Consider the following 23,866-nt stretch of genomic DNA (forward strand, 5'->3'; position numbering starts at 1 on the left):
GTGAACCCGCTGGCTCCTGTGGTCCCCGCTGAGCACTGTCCCTCGGGACCCAGGGTGGCAGGGATGTGCTGCGGGTCTCGCTGGGGGCGGGGCGGACTCGCCATTCCCGGCGGGATCCAGCGCGCCCCTCGTGCCGCCGCGGGTCCGCCGGGCCGCCAGGGGGCGCTGCCACCGCCGGCCCGCCCGCCGCTCTCGGGGCCGCTCGCCGGGTGCGGCACCGCGGGACACGTGCGGAGCGGGGCCGGGGCGAGCCGAGGCGGGCCGAGAGGAGCCGAGGAGGGCCGAGAGAGGCCGAGAGGAGCCGAGCGGGGCCGAGCCGGACCGGGAGGAGCCGAGCCGAGCGGGGCTGAGGGGATCCAGGCGGAGCCGCCGCTATGCCCAAGGCGCGGGCCGGGAAGCGGCCGGAGCGCCGGGAGGGCCGCGCCGGCGGTGAGTGCGGACCGGGCCGGGCCGGGCCGGGCGGGCGGGATCCCGGGAGCCGAGGCCGGGTGTCGGCGGGTCGCGGCTGCCCGCGGTAACACGCCGGTCTCTGCCCTAGGCGTCCTGTTCAACACCGGGGCCGGGCAGCACATCCTGAAGAACCCGCTGGTGGTGAACAGCATCATCGATAAGGTGGGAGCGGTGGGCCCGGCCCTGGCTCCGGCCTTCCCGGTCTGCGGGACTCGTGTGTGCCGTGTGTGTCCTGTGTCGTGTGCGGTGTGTGCTGTGTGTGCGCTGTGTGCTGTGTGTGCGGTGTGTGCTATGTGTGTCGTGTGCGCGGCATTGCCCAGCGCCTGGGGAATTCCTGTTCTCCCATTTCCCGCTCCTTCCCTTATAAACGGCTCTTACTATCCCCTGATACCCGGTTCCAACTTTTTAAAAAGTGTAAAAAGCGCTTGCTTTCAGTCTAAAGTCGAGTGGTAGCACGGAATGGGTGCGAGGGGGCACTGGGAATGCTGTGTGTCCTCAGGCCGCCCTGCGCCGCACGGATGTCGTTCTGGAAGTGGGCCCGGGAACTGGAAACCTGACAGTGAAAATGCTGGAGAAAGTAAAAAAAGTGAGTGCAAACTCCCTCACACACACCCCCTTCCCGAGGTCTGACTGTGCTTTGGCTTAGACTGTGGCAGACAGAAGGATCTTCATAGGCGTGATGCACATAAAGTAGAATTACTCCACTGATATTTTTCTTAACATTTGAACAATCCCAGTGGGTTTTTAGCCGATCACATAAATTTTGTGTGGTTTTATCAAAGTACATTGCTGTTATCCATTTATGTGGTAAAGCTTGCATGTGTTTGCAGAGGGAGGAAGGTGCATAGCCTAGCAGAGGTTTTTAAAGGATTCTTTAAACCCATAGCAGCAGATAACAGAGTTGGGGTTTTTATGATTAAATTCCAATTAGGAGTGGCAAAAAAATTATTTTTTTCAGGTTATTGCATGTGAAATTGACCCTAGACTTGTTGGTGAACTTCAGAAGAGAGTCCAAGGCACGTAAGTATCAATTATGGAAACAGGGAGCACTTAAAGCTTTGGACACATTTCACAACCTGTTTATCTGAGGATAACCACAATGTATCTTTTCCCTCAGGTGCCTAGCAAACAAACTTGAAATCAAGGTTGGAGATGTCTTGAAAACAGACTTACCATTTTTTGATGCATGTGTAGCTAACTTGCCTTACCAGGTATGGGCCAAACCACATAGGATACAACAACATTAAAAAAATTATTTTTAAATGCTAATTTCCCAGAAATTATACTAACAGTAGTAATTTTTTTCCTCAGATTTCTTCGCCTTTTGTTTTCAAGTTACTGCTTCATAGACCTTTTTTCAGGTATGTGGAACAACAGAGCTCTGTATTACCTGGGAGGAAGGAAAATAGTTTTAAAAATAATTTCAAATCCAAAATTTTTTTAGTTCCTAAAACAGCAGTTTGATGGATCAGAGCTGCACTAAAATTTTTCTGTAATGCACAGCCTGACAGTGCCTGGAAATTAAGTTTATGTTGATGTATTGAGCATGAGGAGAAAAGTTAAACTTGGCTACAGTGAGTGCCCAGCAGATAAAACCAGGAGTTACACCCTCTTAGTATTACAAGTATTATTCCAGGGATAAGCAGGGCATCACAGCATTTCAAATACCTTCCTACCTAAGTTAGGCTGGAAAGGGTAGAATCAATGCCAAGTCACTTTCTTGTTGTCTGATCTAAAAATGTAACTGCCCTGTCTGTGTCAGACATCAGTGTGTCAGCAGCTCTTGATTTCTCTCAGAGGAACGTGGGTAACATTACCAGTCAGTTTTTGGAAATCTTGGATTTGAGGGACTCAGCACAGAGTTATTCAAAATGATTTATCACAGTCAGGCAGCTCTGAGACTGGACTGTCTCTTTGATCCTGATCCATTTAGCAGCATAAATAATCAAATTATGTAACAGCTTTAAGGAGACTCAGATGGCTTCACCAAGTTCTGTGATGGGTTTTGGGGTTTTTTTTCAACTCACTATTTAATTAAGGCAGAGTTGTTTATTACAAACTTTTACTCTTCTGAGTGCTGAGGCAAATTGTGTGTTATCCAAGTGTGTTAGTTGGCTTCTGACATAAAAATTGATTACTTAGAATTGATTTTCTCATTTCTGTTACTCTCAGGTGTGCAATCCTTATGTTTCAAAGGGAGTTTGCACTCCGTTTGGTGGCAAAACCAGGAAGTAAACTGTACTGCAGGCTCTCCATCAACACCCAGTTGTTGGCTCGAGTGGACCACCTGATGAAGGTCAGTCATTCTGCATTTGGGCAGCTCAACTGTCAGACACAGAAGAGGATGTTGCAAGGGATGTGAGGAATTTGCTGCTTATTCACACAGCTGCTTGACTTCTCTAATTAACAGGTTGGAAAGAACAACTTCAGGCCTCCTCCCAAAGTTGAGTCCAGTGTTGTCAGAATAGAGCCAAAGAACCCACCACCACCTATCAACTTCCAGGTGAGCAGTGTGCACTCAGTGTAACATGATAGATACTTAATTTCATTTCTCTTTCCCCTTACTACTCAATTCCATGTGCTGATTCTAGTGCAAACTACCAGCTATTCATTAGAGTTTCCAAAATGCTTGTTTCTGTGTTGATCAGGCTTGTGTTAGGACATTAACAGAACATGCCACCATCAGCTGGTGCAACTTTGTGCACAGTATTTCTCACAAGGACAAGGTCAGGTGGAGAACTGCTCCTAATAATGTCCCTTTCATCATGGTTTACATCTCCCAGAGATGTTTCTGGCTGATGATTTTGCAGGTTTTGATCAAAAGAATATATGAGATTTACCTTCAGATGAGTGTGTGTAATCTCAGAAGACAAAAGTTACGAGTATTCTTAATTTTTAAACCACTTTAAGACCATTTCAGCCTTGCCCAAGGTTAGCCAGATTTTCTTCAAGTATCTGCCTTCTCTGCACATGAGAGCACCTGGGCACGAAAAAGTTCAATTCAAAGGGTTGTGGAGGTGAAGTATTTTCTCCTCCATTTGTATTGCTTTGTCCAAGACACAATTGGATAAATTAAATTTAAATTAAATCAAATTAAAACAACAACTAAATTGTTGTTTAGAAGGACATTTTCATGAAGGATTTTCCTTTGTGTTCAGTGTTGTTCTGAAGTTGCCAGTAGACTGTTCTTGTTTGCAGTAGCTGTATGTTATTTTCTAAAATTCTGAAATTTTTTATTTCAGGAGTGGGATGGTCTGGTAAGGATAGCCTTTGTTAGGAAAAACAAGACACTCTCTGCAGCATTTAAGTAAGTAACTTCTATCAAAGGAAATCTTTTTGGAGTTTGAAAGCCTATCCAGTTAACCTTTTCTGTGCAAATGCATAGCAGTGTTAAGTAGTCGCTGATAAACCCTGGTGGAAGATTTATACTGATGTTACAAGCTTTTTCTTTCAGAACAAAACTAGTCGGGTGTTTAAAAAGAACAGTTCTGAGTAATTGTTACAGTGTTTTTGTAGCAGACATGACCAACCAATAAAGTGAACAATAGTTACAGCTCATTTTTCATGCTAAACATGTATTTCTTTCAGATCAAGTGCTGTAGAGCAGTTGCTGGATCATAATTACCGAATTCATTGTTCCTTACATAATACAGTAAGTTCCTTCTTAATCTATTACATTCTGTGTACTGTGACCTACATACTGACTTCTATGAGAGTAAAAAGCTTGACATCAGAGGTTTTCCAAAAAAGTTTGAAGGTGGGAGGAACTTGCCTCTTTTCTTAGGGAAAAATCTAAAAGGGTCATTAAATCAGAGTGAAAAAGCTTAAAATCAAGTATATTGTTACAATATTGTCCATATATGTATGTCTCAAGGTCTTTTACTAATTTAATAAAACATTTCATGTCTGCTTTTCAATACTGTTGTGATTCATATATAATGAATGAACTGATATATAAAAATTCAGATACAATAGAATAATGCAATAATTCATAATAGAAAATGTATAACTTTTTATCACTTGAAACAAGAACTGTTTTAAAAGCAGGAAAGAGTTAGATTATTTAAATGAATCCTTTTCTGTGTTATGAGTAGAAAATAATTTCTATCCCATTTTTCATTGACAGGAAATTCCTGAAAACTTCAAAATTGCAGAGAAAATACAGACAGTTCTAAAAGATACAGGTTACTCTGACAAACGAGCCCGTTCAATGGATATAGATGATTTCATTAGGTATTCCCTTTTTTTCTCTTTATGCCTTCCTTTTAAGCTTCTTTAAATTCTGTCTGCATCTGTACCTGTGTAGTAAAGATTAGTATTGGATTGCACAGAAAGAGTAGGGTTTCTTCCAGTCCTGAACATGAGCAAACACTCCAGGCCTACTTAAGTATTTTAAATGCTGTTTATAATACTGAGGAGCAACTAGCTAAGGATCCCTATTTCAGGTGTTTGTGTACTAGGCCCTTCTGTGTCTCCTTTAAAAATGACCATAGTGTAAATTGATTATTAAAATTTCCCTGGAGTCTTACACATCCTTTCGCTGCCTTGAGGATTAGGCCAGAGTCTATAGCCTAATTTTAAATATAAATAATTTACTGCTATTTTCTGCTCTTCTGATGGCATCATGAATCCTCTCGTAATTCAAGATAAAAGTTCCTAGCTGTTTGTCATTTGGAGAACTAAGACGGGTAATGCTCTCTGAAGAAACATAGTGAACCTGATAGGATCCAATATAAGTAACTGCACTGAAAATAAACCTGCATCTCTAAAATGGCAAATTTGCTAATAACTTCTAGTTTCATATTTGTAAAAATTCTTTCTTTGCAGTTCGTCAGTAATGGCTGCTTTCATGCTATTTTCTTTGTACTTAGAAATGCCACAAGCTGAAGTTTAAATTGGTAGAATTGTAATACACCTATTTCACTCTTTCAGATTGCTACATGGCTTCAATTCAGAAGGCATCCATTTTTCATAGATACTGCTGGAAGAATCAAAGGTGCTGTATTTTTTCACCAAAGCTCTACCCTAGCCAGAGTGAATGGAATGGGACAAGCTCCTCATAAAAGCAATGAACAGCATATGCTTGGACTCAAAATAAAAGGTGGCTTTATCACAGACAGAAGGCAAGAAGCTGCTGCTCAGTATTTTAAAAGCAGTAAATTCTTTCACAGCTGGCGTGAGGTGCTGGGTTACCTCATGGCTGTGTTTTTCTATATATATCCAAAACATGGATTGATGATAATTGACTCCTGTGTTCTCTGATCGTGGACTTCGCCTCAGTGTATTCATGCACAATCCTCAACAGTGGAACACATTGGGTCTGGACAACAAAAAGAAAATTGTAGCAATTCCTTTTTTATTGATATCAATCCTTTGTGTGTTTGTTTAAAGTATATTTAAACCCTTCATTTTGATTTGAGGTGCCTGTGTCTCTCCTTCCTCTGGTAACTACCAGCACTCCAAGCCTGTTAGTAATCTGCTTCTCTTAGAGACTCGCAGTGTGTGTTTCTCAGAAAACACAAGAATTTACCTTGTGGGCTTGATACCATTTACAGAATTGCCTTTACCCTCTCCTCCACTGGTGGAACTGGGAAAAAACTACCAGTGGGCCAGGCTCATAAACAGAGACAGCAGGGTTGGGTTTTTTGTTAACTAAATTCAAGCAGCTATTTTTTAACTCACTGTTAAGGCAGGGAAAAGTCTGAGCAAAGATCATAGCTTTCAGTGAGACTGAGAGCAATGCATGCAAATTAGCAAAACCTCCTGTAAGAAAAACTTTATTTATTCACATCATTGAATCATTAAGGTTGGAAAAGATGTCCTGAGTCCAGCTAGCAGCCCCATTGACATCCTGTCTTATTTTTTAAAAGTCATTGATTCAGAGGCATGTATAAAAATAGCCAGTCAAATTTACAGGCATCCTGAAGCATTGACTTCAAAAACTCAATTGCACAATGATTTCACAATTTAATAATTTAGTAATTCTAGTTCTGCTTCGCTTCATGCACAACCAAATGATGAGTTAGGTAAATAGCCACAAGGAATATTGGTTGGACTAATACAGAAGGAGCAAGTGCTAAAGATATGTGTCAACTTCCTTAATGCTTTGTTTTACTGGAGAGGAATCGAGGACAGGCTTGTTCAAATCCTATTCAAGTAATTTCAGTCCATTGTGGCAATGTGCTGTAGAAACTCAAGTGCCACAACCAGCCCTATCAATTTTTCTTTATTCTGACTGCTTCAGTATCAGTGTAGATCTGACTTAAAGCAGGCTCTGGCACAAAGACGCAGCAGGCAGCGTTTCTGCTCACATGTGCTACTTGGCACACGTAATTTACAGGGCTTTGTAAAAAGATGGTGAAAGATGATTGTCCTTTGTGTCCTTTTTGGACCCACAGTAAGCCACAGCCTGGCTGTGGTGCTAGGCTTGCATGGACGAATTGTGTGGAAGCCCCTGTTAACCTGTAGGATGCCTCAGTCTTCAGAAGCTTTTTAGCAAGTAAGAAATGTCTAGAGCAGCTTCAGAGAAAACCTCTGATAATATGTAACCTGTACTATCACCTGCTAACAGAAGCTATTGCCTTCCATTCCATTGCTTTTTTCTTTTAGCTGTGATGGGGGATTATCTTAAAATATTCAGAAAGAGGTGTGATTTTTTTAAGATCTGCCGCACAACTGAAGTCAGGACAGTGGTCTGGGGAAGTTTTTTCTATATGACAAATTTTGTACAGAAGAGTTGGCTTTATTTTGAAATCAGAGGCTTTTTCAAAAATGTAACTGATGTGCTTACAACTTGAAACCCTTCCCAAAGCATAAACAGAAATTCTGAGATGTAATTCATTTAATAGCTTAATTTATTAAACACATTATGTAAAATCTACATTGTTTCAGTTTTCATGTTTACACACAGGAGGATTTTTTTATTTTTTACCATGATGCGACAAGAGCTTCCCATAGCCTACTTTTCTATGGGAGATACAAACATTAAACACTACAAGAAGTTCTGGCTCATTTAACTCTCTTTTCATTGCCTTCCCTTTATTCCCCCCCAGCCCAGGCCTGGCACAAACAACAGGCTTGTATTCCAGAAGTAATTTTTAAACATTTCCAAGCAAAAGTCTGCTGATACAAACTCCTGGAAAGAGGGAGAACTACAGAGGTCTACTCTTCTTCATTTGACAAGAAGTTCTTACAGGAAAGGTCAATCTCTTTTGGATACTGACTTGCAAAAATAACTCGAGTGCCACCACCTAAAAAGTGCTGATACACATGGCGCCATTTGTGAGAATTCAGGTACTTGTGGGATTTCTATTAGCGCTAGGTAGAGGTATTGTGCAAAATCGTCAAATGATGCAATTTTACCCCACTTTTCAGCTGCTGGCACTGTACAAAGGGAAAAATAGGTATTAGCTACTTCTTAAAGCAACAGAACTACTCAAGCTACCTGCAAACTACGGTTAATGTACATGTAACTTTGTCATGCATTGAAATCCAAGTATTTAAAACAGTATGTGAAAGGCCAGTATGGACATATTTATCCCCAAAGTTTGATAGTTAACTTATCCATACATAGCATTATCACACCATACCACATAATCATTATCTGCATTATCCTAAGATACAACTCTCCTCAGTACTTAAAACATTACCTTTTAATATACATCAACTAATTTATATTTTTGTGGGTTTTTGTTGATTTGTTGGTTTTTTTGGTTTTTTTTTTTTTTTAATGTTACAGATAACATGTTAAAATTATATAGCCATCTTATGGTATTCTAATAAATCAAGATTCCAGATTTTTACAAGAAAAATGGAATGTCCAGCTGTTCATCCACTCTTAACAGCTTGCAGTTCCTCTTTAAATGATATGGCACATCCTGTGAAATGAAACTAGCCACCAAAAAATAAGTCTTCTTGAAACACATCAAGAATGTACACACACTAAAGTAATTCATATTGACAAGTAAGGAATGTATTTTTTAAGGCTGTGCTTCAGACAAAAGATGTTTAGGGTTAAGTAGCCTTCATCAAGGCACAGAATGGGAAGAGTTAAGCACAGCTGTCTGTGGAAGAGAAGTTAAGTAAAACCACTAGTGAGGTGTGCATGCACGCCACAATTTTAAACTGCACAGCTGGTCTTCGTTGTAAAACTGAACATGGTCAGAAGGAAGTGCTGTGACTTTTTAATGGCCACAGTTTTATGTTATTAAAAATATGGCAAGTATTTCCAAACATTTCACTATTTGAATAAATGAAATATTTAAAACAAAGTGCTTCACAGATCTGAACCCTGCATGGTTGTGCTGTCTGGTCTAGAAGCATTTTGTAGACATCATAGGAGCATTTCACATAAAACTGAAAATGTCATTCAGGTGAATAAGAAACGGGACATTTCCACAAACATTTCTAACATTTTTACTTTCAAGTAGTTGAGTTCTCTCGGTCACTAAGTTTTGTAACAAATGTGTGCTACAGCAGTACGGGTTCGTGATTTCCTTTAGCAGCAGAGGCCCTGTTCAAAGGGCACGTGGTCTTTTCGGGTTGATCTGTTTACTGGCCTGTTCCTCTTCTTGCAGAGCTGCCCGGAAAGATTTCACTTTGTCTTTAAGGAAAAAACAAAAGAATGAGTACTGATGTGTCTCTGCTCAACAGATCTTGAAGCTGAGCCCTGATCCTCCACATCCCAGCCCTAACAAATAATGAGGAACATTCCTCCACAAAAATAGCTGACGCTACAAACTACAAAAGGACTGAGCTAAGCTGGCATTCAAAACCATACAAACAAGTTGCTTAGCAACTTAGTCTCTTCTTGAACACTACCCCTGTCTCTAGGCAGGACAGGTTTGTAAACTGAACAATTGTATTTCCCAGCATACAGTGTTCACACTTCCATTCTCCTCTCTCAGAGTCTACGGAGATAGACACTACCTATATCCCTTTCCTTCTCAGCACCTTCCAAACCATTCTTAGGAACATACAAAATCATATTTAGTGTACAGTCTGCCATTTCTGTACATTATAAAACCCAGAAGACTAAATTCTAATCCCTTCTGTTTCCTTATGAATGTGAAAAACATTTGTGAATAAGTTTTGGAACTTAGTCGCTGTAAATAATTAAATACATCATTCACTGGTTTCATTTTAATTCAGTAAGAATGAGAGAAACCTAAGGAAGGAAGTGTGGCATCCCCCTTTTTCTATTCCTGTCCCTTCTATTCCCCAGTAACATGCCCAAGAATGAGAAAAAGAAAACAAAAATGATGGCAAAAACATGTCAGTCCCACAGTGACAGAAGTAAAGGCTGAATGATTCAATGACCATTATGTACTGTGACCAGAATACAGATGATAACAAAACAGCGTTTTTGACTTTATACAAGTCACATCCTGTAAAACTACTGTTATATTAAGATGGCTGTAAAGATGCAAGATCTCTTGGCATTTTACCTCCAGTAGCCTTTTGAAAAACAGAATCTGCTAAGTTTTTTAAGAACAGGTAGTCACCTAAACTGTATTTTTTCACTGCTGGCGTCTCAAATTCTTGTGTTCTGAAGAGAAAGGCATCATCCATAAAAACAAAAGGAAACTCCAACTCCTAGCAGAAGTGTAACTGGCGTGCTCAGGACACAAGCACATCTGATCTGCTTGTTGTATCCCAAGCAGATACTCAGACTGATATAACGTGAGACTTTAACTTACAGTTTTTTAACATAGATCAAGAAAACTGTTCCATCAGCCCCCCAACTCACCCTTGAGCTTTTGCCAGTGTAGCAGTATGTTTCCTGGAGTCCAAACACTTTACAAAAAATGAAAAGGAAAATTTATCTCCAGGACTTACCCAACTGACAAGCTGATTTTAGAAGACAAGTGGAAGAGTTAATTTTAGGCACTAAGAGTTAGCTTCAGTTTGTTTTTCAACAAAAAGAGGCTGACAAAATTCAAACAAAGGCTGTTTAAAAAAATGTAAACTAACAACTAAAATACTCAGAGCCTGATGGCACTGTTAAACACAGTCTTAAAAATGACACCAGGCTCCCTGCTACACTCCACAACACAACAGCAGGGACTGGGAGCTCCTACTGCTTTTTCCTCATTGCATGGCCTTCTGTTCTTTTTCATACAGTTGGTTTGGATTTTCTTAGCTTCCTTTAGTGTTTTGGTAAAAAAGAAAAAGTTTCAATACTGAGTTTGTACTTCCTAGGGGTAAAGCTTAGACTCTTTATGTTAGGATGAACTGATCATAGATGCGAACTTGTTCTTAGACTGCAGAATAAATGTTCCTTCCACTGATGGCCAGCATAAGTGGGGGAAAAAAGACCAAATACATCCACTTTTACTTTCTTCCTTGTTTTTACTGCAAGTCTCCAGGGCATATGCTAATAATGCACAGAGAAGTGATTAAAAGCACCTTACCTCTAAGTTCAGTCAGAATATCAATTTTTTGCTCTAGAATTGCTTCAAGTTGGGTAGCGTAAGAATCCACATCATAGTCCACTTCTTCTGTCATCTCAAGAAGTAGTTTTTCAACTTCCAACCATCTAATGGATTCCTAGATAAAAGTTTAAAAATAAAGAAAAAACCAAAATACATCAGCAAAGTGTCAAGACCAAGAGCTGATTAAGACTTTTTTGCACAATGACCACACATTTTACTGCCTAGTCACCTCAAATAGATTTCAACCCAAAAGTGAAACTGCATTCCTAGTTCAGCAAAACTGCATTTTTTTTCTACATTATTTTTTAATTTCAGTGGCCACATCCTCACAGGTAAGCCCCAGCTACCCAGTTCTCTTCAAATTCAGAACATTAGATGGTGGTGAAGCTGAGAAATTTAGGGAGCAGAACTTCATCATGTTTGTGTCCCCTTAGGCAAGAGTCAAATTTTGAAATTAGGCTTTAAGTATGGGCTGCTTACCACTATATAGTCACACAGTCATTATTACATTCAAGGAGCCAAGATAATTCTGACCTGTTTTGAGAGAAGCTGTATAGAAGGATACCTATTTTAAACTCACTATTATATGATCTAAATTCACACACAGGAATAAGATAAATGTTGGTTAAAGAAGCTCATCTTTGCACTCTGAACATAACAAAAAAAAAAAAAGAGGGGAAAAAAAAGCTTGTGGCAAAGAAGAATGTAGCCAGGAGTTTAAATGTAACAGAACCATGTGAAATTGTGATCGGAAGAATTGAGCCCATTGGAAGTGCTTTGGTTTAAAGAAAAGAAAGCAGATGACAGTTTTAGGCATATTAGAAAGCTTGGTTTGACATATCAAGATGAAGTCTTTCCCTCTGTGCTCCACAGCCCAGGCAAAACTGAAAATGTAGTCCAGTCTCCTTGTTTGTTTTTTCGCTTTCAGGAGAGGTGGAGCTTACATGGGGTAAGATTCATCTTGTCTGGCATAACCTTGTACATCGAAGACAAAGACTCCTGAACATGGAGAGCACAGTCAGTTGCATTGGTTTATCTTAGCCATTTTTGTCAGGAAAGGATGCTGTGTATCAGCTGCTTCCAGGAGAACACAGACAGAAGATGACTGGTACAGCTGTTGGATTTTGTATCAGTGCAGCCCACCTACATACACAGATAAACTAACAAGCCATGCTGTGAACCAATGGACCTGAGGCTCGGACACATTTCCTCCCAGGGACTGCCAAAAGGAGCAGTAATCTCCAGCAGAAGGCCAGATGGACAGACAGAGGCGATTGTATCTTAAACTAATGCAGCTTGTCTCTCCAGAAGCCGCATTAGGACATAGCCACAGCACACGGCATATGACTTTCACACTTCCGTATGTTTTACTTCAGGGCTAATGTTCCATAATAAGTAGATATCTACATCCACTGTAAGATGTTTTATTTAGCATCTTGCTTTATTATGAACACACATCAATGTTCCATTAAGCTAGATACCTAAGCTGATAATGTGTATTCCCTACAGGTTTGATGGCCTGCTGTTCTCCAGGAGCAGATGTGCCAAACAGAAAACTTGCCTGAAGGCTTTAAGGCTATGAACAGAAGGATTCCACATTTCCTTCTAAAAACAAGTAACTCACATTATTGCCACAATTTTGTGAGCATAAAAGGTTCCTTAGCACTGACCAGCATTACATGGGCAGTATTCCCTCCAAAAGCTCTGACTAACAGACGGTGAAAATTTTACATAGCTGTAAAGACTGGATGCAAACAGGCTGTCTGAAATACATTGTCTCTCCTGGAGAGGGAGATGTCAGAAAAGAACACACAGATTCAGACACAATACTTGGAGGAAGATGACCAAACAAAAAAAATGGTGCTGACTGAGACATAACTATTAATGACCAGCCCAGCAAAGAAAAATTTTACTAAATTTCTGCCATGATCAAGAAATGTACTTCTCTTTAATCATGGGGAGTAAGATCAGGTGTTACAGAATCTGATCCTATTTATTTGATCCAATCAGCTTAACAAATCAGTTAAGGAATCTTTGACAGACAGAAAGGCTACAGATCAGATGCTCCTCCATCTTCAAGGGTATGCACTTTCATTGGGAAAATGTGAATTCTTGAATTAGGATAAAACGAAATGGAGCTCCATCTTTTACCTGGAAGACAGTCCTGTGGTCTTCTACTACTTGCTCTTCCATTTCTACCATTTGAGACACAGCTTCATGAAAACTAAACAACTGTGGAGAAACTTCTTCTTCCTAAAAACAATAGTTAACCTTGTTAGCCTGGAAAGAACTGTGACTACAGAAAAATGTTGAATGTCACACATTTCGTCACAGAACGTGGAAAAAAAATATACAGAAGGCAAAGCTTGTCAAAAACAGAATTCAATACTTATAAGAAGTATTAAGAAAATCTCCAGGAATGAACAGAAATTAAAAATATTTACAGAGTTAAATTTAATTAATATTCACCAAAAATTTCCAGTCACTAATCCTAGCAAATACTGGAAATCAGAATATTCCACACAAAAGTAACAAGTTAAAATAATGGGAAGAGGAAGTCTTGAGGGAATATTTGTAACTTCTAATATATTTTAATGCCCACAGAAAACTTTGGAGTTCTGTCAGGACTTTTTGTCGTTGTGCATGCTGCAACAGACAAGAAAAAATTTTTTAAAAAAAGAGAAGAGCAATTATGTTTAATACATTCCAGGAAATCAAAATTAAATTAAACTTTTTGGGGGAAAAATAAAATAAATGTGAAGGGAGTAATATAAAATTTACATAGTGGTTGATAAATTAGAAGAATGCACACATGGATTTACAAATTAGGACAAAGAAGGCTTCTTTAAAAATGAATAGTCAACAATAGAAGAGGAAGGTACTGCAGGCTGTAATTAACATTTAGCAAGACAGTGTAGTTCCTTACACAATGCCTTTGAAGTATTTTTTATAACATTAAGTAAGGCTTAAATTCATTCAACATGAGCATGAACAAGTGGTATGATAGGATATCTGGTTAGAAGGAGCATCCAATGGGAAGCTCTAGGAATCACTACCATGTTCTTAAGAAACAGAGTCCTGGGAAAAAAATTCAATTACTTAAGTAAGATATACCACAGATATCACAAAGAGATATCTGACAAAACTGAGAGTCTTGTGAAAAATCAGATTGTTAGGATTGTAAGGATTTTTCCTTTCTATTTGTCATGGATTCTCACAAATAGAGTTTTAATCCCTTTTGAATATTTAAGGACCAGGACTAAAGCTGATTAATCAGCAATGAGGGAGAATGCCCTTCAAAAAGAATCTCCTTGTTTGAAAAAAAAAAAAAAAAAAAAAAAAAAAAGAGCCTCCTGCCCAGGGAGACGTACTGGGAACATCATGTGGCTGTCTTCCCAAAGAGTGCACTGGGGTTTCACCCTAGGAAAACTGTGATACTAGGAGGAGGAATGATGGGTAGCCAGATTTCTACATGCAGGGAAAAGCAAACTCAGTTGAAATGGGGCTTGCATGCAGGGAAAATAATGCTCAAAACCACAAAACCACAAAGGGTGTTAAGTAAAACAGATGAGTTTTAGGATACTTCCCACTGCCTAAAAGAACGTGATGGTATCATTGAAAAAATGCATATTATAGATCATCACCACAGGCTGCCTAGATATTAAAAGCCCTAATCAGCAAGGAAGATAAAGAAACCCTTCAAGAAAATTTTGGATTTTTTTTTTTTTTTTGTACAGAAATGAGCATAATACCATAAGGAAAAAAAGGTGAAGAGGTATGCTGTATGCATATAAGATCTTACTAACAGGCTATTCATCTGGATTTGTCCTGCCCATTGTATGCCATCATCTCTTTCCATGTAATTCTGTAAACCACTCACATTTTGTTCACAAAGCAGCTTGAGATCATCTCTCTGAGGAGAGCTTCCCACACCCCACTGTGTCTCCAAGTCATCCATCTGATTGGGAGCATGGTGTATGATGGAACGGATATCTCCTGCAGCACTGGGATCAACTGTCAGCTCCTTCACCCTATGGGCAGAAAATGGTTCATTTGAAACTTGGTAACCTCCTGTGCAAATGAGTCACAACCAAAAATAAAGTTCTATGGGTTTATGTGCAATCAATTCATTTATAATAAGGAAGATGATGATGTCAGCTTCACAAATTTAATGTACTTTCAGTGACAAAAAAGGTATTAGTCCAGCTCCTAAAAGGCATGAACTCTTTCATTTTTACTACTTGCATGTGGATTAAAGTAATCTAGCAAAAAGTATTTTCTCATTGAAATCTTACTACTTGTTAAGTTAGGAGGGCAAAAATTTCAAACCCCTCAACATTAACTCTTTAACAATGGGTGATATTTCAAAGAAAAGGTCATTTAGCAGCCGAGACATCACAATGTTTCTTTTTCTTAATAGACAGTTATGCTTTAAAAAAGTTAAGTCAATCAGCTCTGCACTGGCTGTTATAAGCAAATCAACCAAGAAATTCTGAAGAAAATAACTTGCAACCAAATATTCCAGAGAACAAATAGATCCTTTTATTAGTTTCAAAGGTGAAAATATTTTAATAAAATGGTAGGCTCTCACAGCATATAAGTAGTTTAAAGATTGATCACGATTCTGTCAAAAAAAAGCCCATTTAAAAGCAAGTTTATGAAAGATGCATGGAAGTCTGAAAGCAAGTTTTAGAACATATTCCTAATTCCTTTAATCGGAAAAATGTTCTTTCAAGTAGCACTTATTCACTACAATGGAAAATATTTTTCATTTATCTTCAGAGTGCTGAAAAGCTTTAATAACATATATATATATAGACACACACACACATATGAAAGAAAATTTTCTCTTTCCGAGATATTCAAATTACCCTAAACACAGAATTGTTAGATTTGGTCCACTAAATGTACAAAGGTGACATCACCATTTTTTATTTTTTTTTTAATGTATGAAGGAAGCTAGCAAGCCTGGATATAGAATGTGGATGTTTAAGGAGGGTAAAACAAAATACTGGGAAGATGATTGCATATCATGCAGAACCATCACCTGCCAAACCAAAATAAAAACAAAGTATGTGTGACTCAAGGCAAGGGGACTAATGAAGGGTTGGTCTGTAAAATTACATAGCCAAAAAGGAAACTTAAAAATAAAGTTCCATGTATAGAATGAAGTAGACCTGGTGTTTGAAGGAGAAAAGTCGTCATACTCATAGGAAGGAGAGAGATCAGAGCGACTGCCACTACCCTGTGAGAAGGGAATGTCCGAAGGACTAATTCCAAATTCCTTTACTCTGCAGCAGCAAAATACAGTGGCAAATTAAAAGAAAATGTTCTCATAAACACAGTTAAAATGACAACTCTTTGTTTAGCATATTTCTTTAATAGTATAATTACAAAATTGCTTTTATAACACAAGTGTTTTGACATAATTAAACTCTTTGCAAACAGTTCAGATCACTAACAAAACTGAACAAAAACAGTGCTGCTAATTTGCAGGGGACTATACTATAACAGCAGAGTTTTGAAAAGAGTAATTTCTGATTTCAGTTTATATAGAATATGATTTGGTCTACCTTCAATAGTCCACTAAATGACTCCTGTTAAAATATCAAATCATTACAGCTACAAAATACAAATTCTATTTCACCTCCTGTTGTCACTGCCCACACACTAGTATCCAGCACCTAAAACTAACTACTATGAAATGATGTATTGTTAAAAAACAATAAACTATACAAAACACATGAATGCAACATCACAGTGACAGGTATATACTCCATAACAACATACAATTTTAACAGTAAGGGGAGGAAATAGATTCAGCACACCAGAAAGAGGTGTTTAATTTGTTTTGTAGTGACTGTTCATGGAGTCACTTCAGCAATGTAAGTTCTATAAAGGGTAGAAGTTCCAACAAGTCTTGAAAGTGCAAGGTCCTGCATCATGTTACTCTATGAAGAGGAGTAGATGCTTCATTCTCTTCAGGGAGGAAATGACAGACTGGTCCAAACCAGGCAGGTTTACTACCAGCTCCATTAACCCAGACACAGGGACATTTGGAGATTGAGAGAAGCAGGCAGTAAGCCTTCCTAGCAGGCCAAGGAGAAGCAGTTGTGATTCTGCCTGACCTCTCACTGAGGCAAACAGACCCCCAGATGGTGGTCTTTTCTGGCAAAGCCAGGGCTTTGATGGCCCAGAGGCTGTCTGCCACCTTTGTCCTTTGCAGCCAAGTGTGGAGTGTGTCTGAGTCACAGGTCTGGCTGCAGGGACACACAGGACCTGACTGCATCATCTCCACAGATTTTAAACACAGGAGAACTACACAAGGTGAGGGCTCCTTTCGCACTCACTGGAAAGAGCTGAACACTTTCTTAGAGCAGTACAGGTCCCAGGTGAAGCATCTGCCTCTGAAGGTAGTAATTTCTCTACAGCGATCATAAAGCCTGTTGGATTTCCTGCCTTTTTAAGCCTTACTTAGGGTCCTCAAATATTTGCCTGAATTTGGGAACCATGACATTTTATATGTATATATAATACAGACTGGCAATTGCACACTATTCCACCAAAAGGATGGAAAAAGAAATTGCATCACAGAAAGGTATTTTAGACAACACCCTAGGGAATCGTCATGAACACCAACTATCCCTAATGCAAGGGAAAAACTAATAGTAGCATGTGCCACATACCTTGCAATCCACATTATCCATCTCTGGATAATGACATAGATACAGTTTTAATAGATTCTTTTTAATGGTTGTACAAAGTGACGATTTAAATTAAATGTGAGCCTGGATCAGTAACTTGGTTTTAATCTTATTAAGAAACACAACTACCATTGAATTATTGAAGTTGCTAAAATAATCATACATCATGGAACAACACTATTTCAACTGTCAGTCATCAACAGTCAGTATAGCTTTAAGAAATAACATTTTTCATACCTATTGGCGTATCTCAATGTATTTAGAGTGTTTTCACATGATGCCATCCCCGGAGAAATTGTAGCAATCTGGAGAAAACAGGCCACACATTAGTAAATCACTTTGTACCAATGAAAGTGCAGATGAATTTAAACATATATATATATATATATATATATATTTAATATCCAGTTTAATTTCTGATTTTCTAAAAAAAATGTTTGCTATGGACAGTTGTCCTTACACAACGACATCTCAGGGACACAGATGGCCAGTCCAAGCTTCAATTTAATTGTTTTCCCATACAAGGAACATCAAAAATTCATAGAAATTCGATTTCCCCAACCATCTTGGTAATATACTGCATAAATGTGAAACTGTAATTTAAGAAATACACTCCTCAAAAAAGGAAATATGCAACTCAGTAAACTCTAAGTCTAAACAATTATCACATTATTTTTTATGTATCTTTTGAGACTCCCCTCTGTTCAAGGAGATCCTATGCTGATTTTGGCCATGTCAGAACCTGAACTTAGCAGCAGTAAAGATAAGCTTGAGTTTAACTATTTTCCTAAGTAGAGATATATTTTTTCTCAATTACCAGTTATCTGTAAACAACACTTCATGGCAAACCTTTCACAAGACCTATCTGGAATGTAGAGGTCTTTCTTTTTCCAGTTAAATTAACTACTCTGAAGATAGCCCCACCTTTCCTGAAATCAACAAAAATTAAAACTCTGATTGGGAAAAGCGGGATTGTTATTCGTCCTAGCTTCTCTCAGGAATCCAATTTTTCTACCGATGTTCTTTCCTAAACACTCATAAAGGCTCTGCTGAGAACAAACACCTCTGTGATCCTACACACTAACATTTTTGTGGCATCACAGACTCAGGACACTGAAACTGATGGTGATTAAATAATCCCAGCCTCCTCTTTCATCCTGCTACTGATATTCCTGTATAAAAGCAGAGGTAGTAATACCAGGAGGAATTTCTCCCTCTGGGGAGAAAGGAAAAATATGTGGTGGAAGTGACCATACAGACCTAAGTTTAAACCTCTAATACACATCAATTACAAAAGAAAACAACAAGCTTATATTTGAGATCACACAACTGCATGTCTCATGTTCTAATAGTTAACAAAATCTAATTTAAAAAAAATCTGAAAGTTCCTAAAGCCCTTACAAACTAAATAACATGAAAAATGCATACATCTCTTCCAGTTCAACGTTCAGAGCATGCCACAGACAGTGATGTTTAGATTTATGGCATTTGTCTTCCCAAGGCATCATTACACGTGATAGAGTCTGGGGACAGCTGGAGTATCCTGACAATTGGAAGTGGAGAATGAATTCCATGTTTTACTTTGCTTTGTGCACGGGGCTTTTGCTTTACCTATTTACTACCACTGCTGTAACACTAGGAGATTGCTCCAACATTTTAAAGAGCATAAGGTACAGCTGCCTTAGGGAAGTGTGGCTGCAGGTGCCCTGGTCTGTGTGAATACCCTGTGCAGGACACATGAACTTGTGCACACATCCAAGCCCAGTCCAGGCAGGACAGGAGGACTCAGACCTCTCTGTTGCTCACTTTCTTGTTCCTAATTCCAAATGAGGATGGAAAAAGCTGCACTACTCATAGACAGGAGTATCTTTAAGACCTGTAATAATCATTCCTCCTATTCTGAATCTATCTACACTGCTTGTAAGCCATCACAGCGCCATCAATGGCCCTGCCTGGACATGAGAGTCTGCATGTTCCTATTCCCATCCTGGAGGGCTGAGGGGTCTGACCATGTCAGCTACGACTGCAGCACAGGAAGGATACAACATGTCATGGAGCAGCACTCGCTAAAAAAATGAGACTATTCTATGAAGTCACACAGCAACTTTCAAATGATGATTCATTGTCCTACAATGAAACTCCTCAAAAACTTTAAATGGTTTCTTAAACTATTTAAAGACAAGAACAGTAAAACTGCAATGACTGATAAAATTTTTAAAAAATGTTTATGCTGACTGTAAGTCTCTGGATTTCTTCTGAAGGAAGTAAATCCTAGTCATTACTGTCAACATTATGAAGTTATTTTCAAAATATTTTTCTGAAATGTGAAAAAACAGAGTTTCCAAATCAGTTTAATGTTATATAGACAGAGAATACTCCATCCCTAAAGATGTAACTTTTACAACTGCAATACATCCATAAAAAATAAAAGGAAAAGTCACATAAAAATGAAGTGTGGAAACTACCCAGTGAGTTTTACTCAAATATCCTCCTTACAGATTTGTATATCAGAACGCAAGTGGAAAACATACAGCAGGTATTTTATTATGTCAGGAATCTTTTGGTAAGTTAAAAATCACAAGATTTTACTACATCATTTTATATGCATTCCATATTGAAAAGCAGCTCATAGTTGCAAAAATGTCCTATTCAAACAGCACGTTTCAACAGTGGATCAAATCTGTCTTGTTGAGAGAGTCCTTAGTAATAACTCCCATCGCTGGCTGGGGTTGAACCACGACAGTATCTTAAGATGAAACTGCTGATTACGTTCTTAACCAAAAAATTCATGTAAACAAACAGTAAAACCAGAGTGTCATAAGTGGTTCTACTACTAACAAAAATAGCAGAAGAATGAATCTGAAAGCAGTATCTTATCCTCAAACAGGTTTCTTAAGCTTAATTGTGAAGAGACTCTAGTTAAGTGAATGAGAAAATAAAAACAACAATCCAAGCATATTTCCACTTTCAGAGGGGATTCTTTCTATTAATTAAGAACTTCTCTGAAATATTCTCAAATGGTTTTTATTCGATGTGCAGAGAGTAACCTCCAACAGGCTAATTTTTCAAACCTCCTCCAGCAGTGTGGATACACCTGATAGAATTGCACCATCTAGCTATATAATCCTGCACAGGATTCATGAAGTTATAGAGTCATAGAATGATTTGAGTTGGAAAAGACCTCTAAAAGTCATTTAGTTCAACACCTATGCAGTGAGCAGGAACATCTTCAGCTTGGACAGGTATTTCTCAGTGGGAAAGAAAACTGTCCTGTTGTTTCATTAGAAAACTGAAGGAAGAGAAAGGTTAATAAACATATTATTTTACCACCATTTTCAAAAATTAAAGCTAACAACTAAAGGGAAGACTAAGCTGCCCTAAGACCATGGTTTTCACATTGCGGTCTGCATATTTCTCTGGCCTCTAGATTAATTAATTCAAAGGAGCCTGTGAAAAGTAATCAACACAAACAAGCCTAGTAATCAGTATACAGAGAGTTCACATTCTCATGAGGAGAAATGTTAGGGATGCGCAAATAAAACAACTGGGCATCAGGATTTTTATCTGTCCTTTCACTCATTTGTCAGAAGAATTCTGTTTTTCAGACTGGTGCAAATGCACATTTACAACTATTCAACAATTATTTGCATATTTCTATATCCTTATATGTTTATAATAGTTAATAATTTATAGTATTTACAATAATTTTGATTTATGTTCTATTTTATCTATTTTATATGCATATATATTTTTTATGTATTTGCAACAGCTATTCATCCCATCTATCCCAACAACTTCCCCTCAACAGCCTGAAGCATATTCTGATGACCTTGACAACAACTTTTAGTTTAATATGTGCCACTTAAAAATCACAAGTCATCACTGTATTTCCAGTCTACACCCTCTTTTCCAGAATTCTGCAAAACAAACAAGACGCTTTTATAATTAAGACACTGTTAAAAACAAACAAACAAACAAACAAACAAACAAACAAACAAACAAACAAACAAACAAACAAACTTCTCAGGCTAGAAGTGTTTCTAGCTGCCAGGCTAGCTAGAACACTAGAACAAGCAATAATAAAAAAGTGAGAAGGCAAAAAGTTTTCTAAAATCACAGAATCATAGAACCACTTGGGTTGGAAAAGACCTCTAAAATCATTTAGTCCAACCATCAACCCAGCCAAGCCTATCGCCATGTCCCTAACTACACTTATATCTTTTAAGTATCTCTAAGGTTTGTGACTAGACCACTTCTCTGAACAGCCAGTTCTAATACTTGACAACCCCTCTGGTGAAGAAATTTCTTCTAATGTTCAATCTAAATAATTGAGAAATGTCTTCTGAAATCTCCCTCTACATATAATATCAATTAGTAAACAAATTTAAGTCCATCACACTACAAGGAATCAATTTTAAACATAAAAGCCTAAATTTGCAGTGTCTTCTCTCTTTGTAATTGTTAGAACAGTTAACCAAATCAACTTACCATACAGGTACGTGAGTTTTCCCCAATGAATGAATCTCTTAACACCTGAGTGAGTTTACTTGCTCTGAAGGGTGTATGAGGTTTATTTCGGCCTAAGGCTCTAATGCACTCCTGAAAAAACAAAGAGATTCTTTATCATGGGTTAAATAAACATAATAAAAATACAGAATCAGAAAACATGTGCCTTTTATTTGATGCACTTCCCCAAAACTATCATTAAAATTTACTACTAAAGCTTGGATTCAATAAGCATTAGCCTTCTATTTCTCATTAAGCTCAGTAGAGAAGAAAAAATTTTAAAAATATTAGAAGCCCAGTGTCATCCAGATTGTTTACATCTACTGTACCCACCAAAACTAAACAGTGTTGCTGTGAAATATTCAGAGTAACAATTATTCCCAATTATCAGCTACAAAAGCCTGAATGAGCTGCAACCTCTGCCAGCAGCAGCAGTATGGGCAGGGACATGCATTAACTGTATCAGATAAAAGCAGTGGCTTTGATTCTGAGTTTACCACTGTCTTGCTTTACAGATTGGAAAAAAAAAAACTTTCTGAAAGCTTCCTCAGGTCACAAACCAAGTGGGCATAGCTCTCTACTGGAAGCAAGCTCTCTACTTAGCTTTGGAAGACCCTTGAAAACATTAGGTCACTCCCTGTTGTAAAATACTCTTTATGTGAAGAAACAGGGATAAAATCTTCTCTTCCATTCCCAGAGGCAAGGGGCTACAGTAATATTTGCAGCTGATGGGGTTCCAGTGAGCAATAATGTATAGGTGTAAATATTACAGAAGTTACAGCAGCAACTAAATACAACAGTGACATCAAGACACCATTAATCTAACCATCACTTCTGTCCACTCAGCACCCCAATTTTGTCTAATAAGCCATATTTTTATGCAAATTTTAAATTTTTGCATTGTTGTCATCATAATATTTTGACTGGTAATTCCAGACTCTTCCTTTGCCTTAACAAACATCTCTTCATATGCAAGGCTTCCTTGGTGCACTTTTAAAGTACCTACACACAGAACTTCTACAATCAACTATACTTTAAATGTATTTTAAATTAGAGCTTTGCTTTTAGCTGCACTAATAGATGAAATGGACTTTGTGTTGCATTCATAATTCTACAGAAGTTCAACTTCTCCAGTTGAAGGATTGAACTCCAGAAGTTCAATCCTCCAGCTGCAGATATATCCTCTATTGAATTACTGATATGGCAATCAGCAAGTTTTTAATTGATATTTTAATTTACCATAATGATTTTTAGTTTACTTACTCCTGAAAAATTGGATTATGTCCTTATTAGTAAAAGATTACAGAAGGACACCACCAGCTTCTAAATTTGTAATACAGTTTTAAACTATGTTTGGTTTTCATTACATCTCTGAAAACCAGGTAACAAAATGACAACACTACTTCCATGTAGAGACATTACAGAAATAACTTCTTGTGCCAAAATCCTGAACAGGTTAAGACAGGACTGATATCCAAGTGGAAAGAGCAGATCTTGGATAAGCAACAAAGACCACTCAGTCATAATGTACTAGTTTAATTGGAACTTGAAAACAACTTTGTTGATCCTAAATACCAATGGAAAAGCCAGTGTAACGTTTTGGGGATAGATGAAAAATGGCAAACATGTCATTGAGGAGCTTCTATATTTTGTACCACCTTTTAGACCACTGCAAGACCTCCATTTATTTTTATTTATTTTTATTTCCCCTTTCTCCATATAATTTGGATGGAAATCACTAGTATAGCAGCAGCAGAACCTTTTGCTATAATT

At 38.3% G+C, this 23,866-nt stretch overlaps 2 protein-coding genes across 5 annotated transcripts in view; one reads left to right on the forward strand and one right to left on the reverse strand.

Annotated features, from left to right (window-relative positions):
- The first annotated feature begins 357 nt into the window (after positions 1–357).
- DIMT1 (DIM1 rRNA methyltransferase and ribosome maturation factor) lies at positions 358–8,035 on the forward strand. The gene is made up of 12 exons (XM_083884518.1): positions 358–429; positions 539–612; positions 950–1,036; positions 1,409–1,470; positions 1,568–1,661; positions 1,762–1,811; positions 2,623–2,746; positions 2,861–2,953; positions 3,693–3,757; positions 4,039–4,102; positions 4,577–4,683; positions 5,383–8,035. The coding sequence occupies exons 1-12, from the start codon at positions 375–377 to the stop codon at positions 5,423–5,425; spliced, it is 918 nt and encodes a 305-aa protein (XP_083740644.1). The 5' UTR covers positions 358–374; the 3' UTR covers positions 5,426–8,035.
- Positions 8,036–8,155: 120 nt separating this feature from the next.
- Positions 8,156–23,866, reverse strand: part of KIF2A (kinesin family member 2A) — a 56,242-nt gene continuing 40,531 nt past the window's right edge. For all 4 annotated transcript variants that reach the window (XM_083884517.1, XM_083884515.1, XM_083884516.1 and 1 more), the window contains exons 15-20: positions 22,076–22,186; positions 17,825–17,892; positions 14,764–14,914; positions 13,035–13,136; positions 10,863–10,998; positions 8,156–9,052 (exon numbers count right to left, since the gene is read on the reverse strand). In XM_083884517.1, the coding sequence (XP_083740643.1) occupies positions 8,967–9,052; positions 10,863–10,998; positions 13,035–13,136; positions 14,764–14,914; positions 17,825–17,892; positions 22,076–22,186 (654 nt within the window). In that variant the 3' untranslated portion in view covers positions 8,156–8,966. The remainder of the gene's footprint in view (positions 9,053–10,862; positions 10,999–13,034; positions 13,137–14,763; positions 14,915–17,824; positions 17,893–22,075; positions 22,187–23,866) is intronic.

The sequence above is a fragment of the Zosterops lateralis genome (genome assembly GCF_965231275.1).
Source record: "Zosterops lateralis genome assembly, chromosome: Z".
In the NCBI taxonomy this organism is placed as follows: Eukaryota; Metazoa; Chordata; class Aves; order Passeriformes; family Zosteropidae; genus Zosterops; species Zosterops lateralis.

Coding starts and splice junctions, on each gene's coding strand:
- DIMT1 (XM_083884518.1), top strand. CDS start 375: ATGCCCAAGGCGCGGGCCGGGAAGCGGCCGGAGCGCCGGGAGGGCCGC. Junction 1,812..2,622: donor CTTCATAGACCTTTTTTCAG/GTATGTGGAACA, acceptor TGTTACTCTCAG/GTGTGCAATCCTTATGTTTC. Junction 4,684..5,382: donor GATATAGATGATTTCATTAG/GTATTCCCTTTT, acceptor TCACTCTTTCAG/ATTGCTACATGGCTTCAATT.